The sequence below is a fragment of the Aplysia californica genome, unplaced genomic scaffold, assembly GCF_000002075.1.
Source record: "Aplysia californica isolate F4 #8 unplaced genomic scaffold, AplCal3.0 scaffold00082, whole genome shotgun sequence".
NCBI classification, from domain to species: Eukaryota; Metazoa; Mollusca; class Gastropoda; order Aplysiida; family Aplysiidae; genus Aplysia; species Aplysia californica.
The window spans coordinates 12,399-20,272 of NW_004797352.1; the positions used below are offsets into that span (position 1 = coordinate 12,399).

General features: G+C 42.0%; 1 protein-coding gene across 1 annotated transcript in view; it reads left to right on the forward strand.

Moving 5' to 3' along the window:
* Positions 1–860: 860 nt before the first annotated feature.
* LOC118477146 (poly(ADP-ribose) glycohydrolase 1-like) overlaps positions 861–7,874 on the forward strand; it is an 11,112-nt gene continuing 4,098 nt past the window's right edge. The window contains exons 1-2 of the mRNA XM_035968788.1: positions 861–972; positions 7,380–7,568. Of these exons, the coding sequence (XP_035824681.1) occupies positions 7,449–7,568 (120 nt within the window). The 5' untranslated portion in view covers positions 861–972; positions 7,380–7,448. The remainder of the gene's footprint in view (positions 973–7,379; positions 7,569–7,874) is intronic.

A 7,874-nucleotide genomic window follows, 5' to 3' on the forward strand; every position in this document is an offset into this window, starting at 1 on the left:
ACCGGTTGGGCACCTCGTAAATGAGAATGGATTATGACAGCTCGTCCACAGAATCAAGGGCCGATATATGATTTATGACCAAACTTCGGGTGATGAGAGATTTGTGTGGCCATCTTAGACAGGTTTTTAAGTTGTTGGTTGATAAATTTATTTTTTTTATTAAAGAGACAGAGGCTGCCTGCCGCGTTGGACAGGTTATCGTTTTACGCGGTGCTATTCTATTAATAAAATATGCAAGAGGGAAAATGGAAAGTTGCCGTTTGTACAGGTGGCCTAACTATACAGGAGGTCATCATAGCAGGTTCAACTGTATTAAATTAACCTATTTCAAAGAGGTTATTAAGAGTACTATATAGGCCTACTCCTCGGCCATTGCTGCTTCGAGCTTGGAGCTGAGGTTATCTTGAGTAAAGAAGAAAGAAAAGATAGCAATGACGACACTTTAAAGATGTTTCAACATCACATAGACATGGAGGTTTAATGTTTCTGATTATGGAGTTTCTGTGCCTAAAGAACAAAAGCAAAAAATGATATAACTAATATGAACTGTTTTGGGCACTATACTCAAAGACAACAACACATAATACGTGTAGAAGACTTCTTCAGGACCCAGATCTGAAACAGACAACGATCATGGGTCGCCATTAATTTCTCTGCTGGGCTGAGATGTTTTTTGCTCGTAACCCATCTGTCTGAGTTCACTAAGAAGGCCCTAGATTTTTAATTAAGGGCCTAGGCCCTGATTATGATTTGGCCTGCAATCCTCCCCCCCACCCCCCTGAAAATAAGGGACATAATTTGGAGAGACTTATCTCATATTGTTTTCTATATGAATGCATTCCCTTGAGGTGCGCGCGCACATGACAACAAACATGGAAGTCATCGTAAAATTTGTGGAAACCTTGCACACTCCTTTTTATATATTTATCGTGAAAAATAGCCGCCATTGAGTCTTTCACGTCTAGACTGCTCGTAAGAATATAAGCATGTCTTACATTGTTTGTGTTTTTATTTTAGATGTGAAATAATGTTCTCAGTTTCGAATCTTCACCTTGTTTAAACCTTATTCCTCTAACAGTCATAGTCAGTGTAGTGTAGTTGAGTCAGTCTCTCCCACGTCCTGTGTGTCTGCCGTTTTGTGTGTGTGTTTGTGTGTGTAGATCTGTGTGTATGGTGGTGGTGGTGCGTGTGTGTGTATGTGACAGGTAGGTTTCTTTGTCAATCTAATGGTTCTTTGTCTTAGTTCTTGTGTTGTGTGTTTTACAAAGTCTTGTCAATTCAATATTAGATGGAAGTGGTGAGAATTAACCCATGTCTCGCTATTCTCACCCCCTCGTTTTACCGGAAATTACCCTAGAGGGATCAGGGCTGAGGTTTACGGGCATGACCCGGGGGGTGGGGGGGGGGGGGGGTTGTCAGGGCTGATGCTCCACAGCGTCATGTTCGTCACTGTTCGTGTCCGAATAGTCAGTCAGGGTTGTCAGTTTGGAGCCAAATCCCAGAAATTTGGCTCTTTTGGCTTTTGGATCATCATGTCTGGTCTGGAGAATTTCATTTGGCTCTCTGGCTCGTTTTTGCTCCAAACTCCTTTTGTTCAATAGGAAAGGGGCAAGAAAAAAAGAAAGAATGAGTAAAGAAACGAACTTGGATTATTTGACTCTTTCCGGACGTATCGCCGATCGGCGCAAGTCCACACCCCTTGCAGACGTATCGCCATTATATCAGCCGTGTAGGGTACCTCAGTTTTGTTTCATTTTAATACGATCCGTCATTTATAATTACTTTTTATTGCTATTGAAAAACTCGGAAAGGATTGAGGAAACGAAAACATATTATCTAGTTTCACTAAGTTGTTAAAACGTGGGTTTTGGGAAAAACGAGTGAATTAGATCTTGCGGTCTTGCATCAACAAAACGATGTAACCGAACTCAGTATACATTGTAACTAAAACAAGAATTGGAATATTTCTTTGAAATAAAAAGCTGGGCATTCAGAAATTTATATATTTATGCTCTGGGCCTGTAGTCCGTGCCGGCATAAAGCACGTTTCGGAGGCTCTCACCGAATTTTTGCTAAATTACACCCCTTTAAGCACTGTAACTTCAGCTTCAGGTACGCTTCATTTACAAGACAGTCAATACTTTCATGATGACCCATCGAAGTTCAAACACAGTCTACATCGTAGCAGTGAGTGTAAGAGAAACACAAAGAACGCAAGTGATGGAGACACACGCGCGCAGAGAGGAAAGCAGAGAGATGTACAAAGCAGCACGTGTGGACATAGGATCTAACATAGGGCAAAGCTACACACAGACGACAAAAATACAAAGAGAGTCGGGGAGACGAGAAAGGGAGGCTGGCTACGATTTCACCTTTGCCCCTCGGCTATCCGTTAATCCTGATAATGTATCATGTGCGAGGTGGTTGACTGTGGTACAAAGGGAGTGGTACGCACAGGCAGTGTGTAGGCCTAGTGTGCCGTATCGTGACTGGTCGTCTAAATTAAGTTTTGCATTCCCATTCAACCACAAAACGAAAGTAACAAAAACTACCATGGCGGGTAAAAATGACAGTGTACACTTTTGCGCGACCACTTCTTATGAACAAAGGGTAATAACTCAGGAAATTTTCAACATAAAAATCTGTGGATTATGAGCAATGACTACTTCGCACTCAAGCACGCTTCAGCATTAAGCACGCTTATATGCTTTCTCCGGATGATCGTGCTTAAAGTCGGCATGGACTGTATATGATGAGATAGCTGTGCTGATTTGCTTTCACATGTGTAGTGAATGTAATTTTTTCTGTCAAAATTTATTTTTTTCTCATCACCATCGCCATTTCTAACCCTTCTAATGCATAATTATGTTCAAAATTAATCCTTGTTTCATATTGGGATATATTCCTCATTCAATTCCCTTCAATTTGATATATCATCTGTTACGTTTTGAGTGATGGTATGCTTCTATGAAGTTATTTTGTACACCACCTGCATAGCCAAATCGAGCCTCAAGTTAATTACGTCTAGACCCCAAAAACACTACGTCAGGAAAGAGTTATTAAACTAGATAACACGATTTAACGCCCTCGCCCATTTGGTCTTAACCCTCGTCCTGCTGGGGCCGGGTTTATGTCACCCGATAAGCCTATTTCGGCACCTCGCCTGCGTTCTGGTCCCGCGTCAGTCTGGCCCCTGGCTCAGCACACGCGTGCCAAGCATCATCTCCCGTTCAATTCGGGTCCCGTGTCGGATACGCAGCTCAAGTGTGTGTGCGTCAGTCTGCTCGAGTTTGTGTGCGTTTGTGGCCTTCTTCTTGAACCGCCTGCGTTGGTTCGTAACCAAGGCATACGTTTCATTCAAAACACGCCAAGTTGGTAGCTCTAGATGTTCGTCCAATGAAATTATTGAACAAAATGACCCACTTAAACATGAGGAGCTCAAAAGGATAGTCAGGAAACAAGACTTCCATTTTTCTATACAAAATCTTTCAAGTGAGCTTGATTTTGTATGAAATGATACCACGTGATAAAAAATAAGCTTGTTTGATAGTTTTGAATACTATTGTGCAGGTGAAAAGAGCAATTTGAGTGCAAAACATTAAGAAATTGCCCTATATTATCCCCATTCGAACCCCAGGTCATTCATAACAACAAGAGCTTCTAAAATGGTTATTCAGATGGGCATAACTACTCGTAATGTCTTATCAGCTTGTAAGAGGGGGTTTAAATTCATGTGTTCGTAACACTTTATAAATAGAAAGCTATAAAAGATAGAGCGTTATTTTTGTCATCGATTAACGCACTCCCATCATGGCAAAAACACACTTTTACAGGCAGTCTACCCAGAACGTCCGACGTAATCGGTTGCTGATAAGATTCGCATCTCAACACAGACGCAGGACAGGAGTTAATAATTTACAACCTTTCTACCGTCGTGCAAGAGCATTTTATTGTCTCGTACTCGTGTCTCGTTACGTTTGTACACTCTCTGTTCCTTGAACCATAATTTATTGTGTGCAGGCAGAGACTGAAAGGCTACCATCGTTAAGTTTGTAAACAACTAATAGTCCGGCCGGCAACCGGTCCCACATCCCGCTCAGTAGCGTCGGTAGTGAGCCTTTTTTTTTTTTTTTTTACTGGAGAGGCGAAAAATGTTTTTACATTATTATTATTCGTTCCCAACCACATGCAGTAAGCCGCCAAGGGCCTCTAGGTGATTTTATCAGCCTACAAGAGGTCACGGGAGAGTCCTCACCTCATGCCCACACCAGGGAGGGAGCTATTGTCACCATGGGGGGAGGGGGGGGGGGTGAGAATAGCGAGACATGGGTTATTCTCATCAGGGGTGAGAATAAAAGTGGCTGTACTAGATCTAGATTTTAGATAGAGACTGTGTGATGATGTAGATCTAGATTCTAGATATTAGAGGAAAGAGGTGATTGCACCACAGCAATAAAAAACAAAAAGTTTCCCCTAACCTTCCTTTAGCCAGTAGACCTAGTACTACTAGGCCTATATACTATATTGTTAGTCCTAATTCACGGGAGTGGGAGTTCTGGCACCTCATCTGAGGCACGAGGAGCACCCGTCCCTGAGCCTTCCCCCCTCCCCCTCCCCACAAACACCATGAGGCCTATCTACTGAGTCCTTATTGAGACTATTGCATGCCCTTATCTAATCAGTAATCAGTGTCGAGGGTCTGTTGTCTCAGGGCCTGAGAAGAAGTCTGCATGCCTGAAGCACCCTTCTTTTACGTTAACAATGCTTAACCTACTTTTTGTACCTATATATAGACCTTCTTTTCTCTCCGGCTGTCCATCGATATTAATAATGTAGCAATACTGATCACCCACTGCGCTTTGGGCCGGAAATCGGGCTGCTCTGAGTCACATAGTTTTTTGGGGGCTGGTCGGGGTCAGAGGTAGCCTTCTTCTAAATATTTACTGTTTAGAAGCCCCACGACAAAAATAAATCTGATACTTGGCAACCAATCTGTACGGAAGAAGGCTAGTTACTATTTATTTTAAGTTTGTGAGTGTTCAAAAAGGACAGATTTCTAGAACCGGAGAAATCGCCATGTTTGTGTGACTTTATTCTGCTTTTCAAAAACTAAGAGGAGCTGTCCTGCATCATCATCAACCAGGCAGGCACCCCACATGTCTTCTTTATTGCCGTAAACTTTCAGATTTCTGGTTGTAGTAGGCCTACATTTCATGTATCACAACTGAAAAATATCACCCATCCAATGATAAAATAGTAGAAGCGGAAACTGAGTTGGAAACGGAACAAGCTTGCCTGCCAGCATGCGAGGCGTGTGATCGTTAGGGGTCATGTGATTGGCTGCCTAAAATTAAGAGTCCATTGCGAATTCTCCCTCTATAATACCACTTTGTTAAGTTGTAGCACTTTTTCTTTTAAGATCAAAGGTATAATTTCTGTAACAGGTGGAGTAAATTCAACTAATTTCTGCCCAGCATATTCAAATTTAAGCTTGTTTTAAATCAGTTTGAACAAAAATTTAATTGTTCATTGTCATTGCTAAACAATGGCTAAAGCAGTGTGCATGATATGGTTTGCCTGTGCAGTAGGAAGTATATTTCCCTTGTACTACTTTATATACTACAAAGGAGAGACGTAGTCAACACGTTTGGAATGAAGGAAGGCGGGTGTGACTAGCTATTTACAGGCATGATAGGGATATTCTTTGTGGGAGGGGAATTTTGAATTTTGCCCGTATTTTACCTAATACTTTTTTTTTTTTTAAAGCAGTGGCTATTCTATTATTATTTGATTAAGGAGGTACAATATTAGTCCTGTACTGTAAAGAATATATCAGGATCCTGTTTGCCATTATAAAAAAAATGCAGTATGTGTCGGTCAATCGATCAGGTACGACTGGTAGGTTCTACTTCTTTTCTTTCCCCTTGTTGTTTCTGTCTGCTTGCTTAAATACTTTTTCCTGCGCTAAATGAATGTTATTAATGACTGAAGCTCAAACAACAAACTTTTTCTGCAAGTCTGTGATTTAGGGGAAAGTAAGGCTTACTTTTTTCTGAGAAATGCACCCTTGATGTTTTTTAAGACAGTGACACCCTCCCTGGCCATTTAGAGTAAGCTAGTTCAGATTTTGCTTGGATGAGAGCCCAAATTGTGGAAGTGTTAAGGAAAACAAGACAGATCCTAGTCAGAGATGAGGTAGGAAGAAGGCGATGGCGATGGATTGGACATACTCTCAGGAAATCAGGCAGCTGCATAACAAAGAAAGTTTTGGATTGGAACCCACAGGACAAGAGATCAAGAGGAAGACCTCGTGGAACCTGGAGAAGAATCACAGAAATCGATGTACAGAAAAGTGGGAAGACGTGGAATAACATCAAGAGACTAGCCCAGGATAGAGAAAAGTGGAGGGTGTTTGTCCGTGGCCTATACCCTGGTGCAGGGTGAGAAAGGCAATGATGAGCTCAGATTTTGCTTGGATGAGAGCCCAAGTTGTCCCAAAGGAGCTGTTCTTTTAAGACAGATGCAACTGTCTTTCCTGCTGCGAAACACAAAAAAAAACCCACAGATTTATAGACTGTTTAGTCCATTCATTATGGTGTGTAATTTAACAATTGTTTTAAAAACTCTCTACACTGAAGTTTACTTAAATCAAACACGGTTAATCTGAAAACAGGGGAAAACTGAAAGAAAATTTAATCCTCAACTTTAAAATAAAATGTTTTTGGAGCAATCTCTGTAAACCAAAAACCAGGCTGAATCGAAGAAAATCCAGCTGGGACCCCACTGTATGTGTAATACAGGGAGTTTGCGGGTGGTTGGAGGGTGTCACTTGTAGGTTCTACATCTTTTCTTTCCCTCTGTTGTGTCTATAGATATCTGGGCAGTTGGAGGGCGCCACTTGGGGTGTTACATTTTTTCTCTTCCTCTGTTGTGTCCGTCAATCTTAACTTTTTCCCCTGCTCTCAGTGAGGGTTATTATTGTGCCAATGTACTTCTCTTTGAAATTCAAATATTACCTACGCCAACTTAGAACACAACATCTACCCCTCAACCAACATCTCAACCGAATAATTGGGGTAAAGCAGTCTGCTGCCTGCCCACTACTATGTGACTACCCCTCAGAGACAGTGGAACATCATCTGTTCTTCTGTAGAAAACTAACTGATTTAAGGGGATGTTTTCTTCCCAAGCTACCCCACACATCTAATTGCCTCTACTCCTCAAGACAACAATTAGAACAGACATGCAGCTATTACCGAATGGCATCATGCAGAAGAGTTAACGCTCAGATGCTGTTGGATCGCTAACAACAACAACAACAACCTGCGCCAATACCTTATATTGATTTTTTTAAACCTCTGCTTTTGTCCCCCCGACAGGAATATGTGAAAGGGGCTTTTAGGCGGGTGGCCGTGTTACCAGGCCGTCACTTGAGAAGGACGTCGAGAATGGAGGAAGAAGACGCGAACACCCTGACCCTGCCCCCAGACCGGCCGGGCTGGCCAGCGGTCAGGGGGTTCTTGGTGGAGTTGAAAGGTCGCCTCATGGGTAGAGATATTGATGAACAGGTGCGTATTATTTGGCTTATTGTTTTATGATTTGTTATATGTATTACTGTAGTATAAATTACAGACTACGTGTGTTGTAACACCTCTAATCTTCGGCACTTATATGACCTGATTGTGTTGCGAGTGCCGTAAAACTCTTACTAATACTAAAACTTACTCAAACCTCTCTCCTAGTGGGTGATTGGAGGGCCGGCACCAACAGATGGAACCTACTTCATTTCTTTCCCTCTGTTGTTTCTGTCTGTCTGTCTGTCTTGTTTTTACCCTTCGCGAATTGGCTTGCCATGTTGATGTGATTCTCCTCTG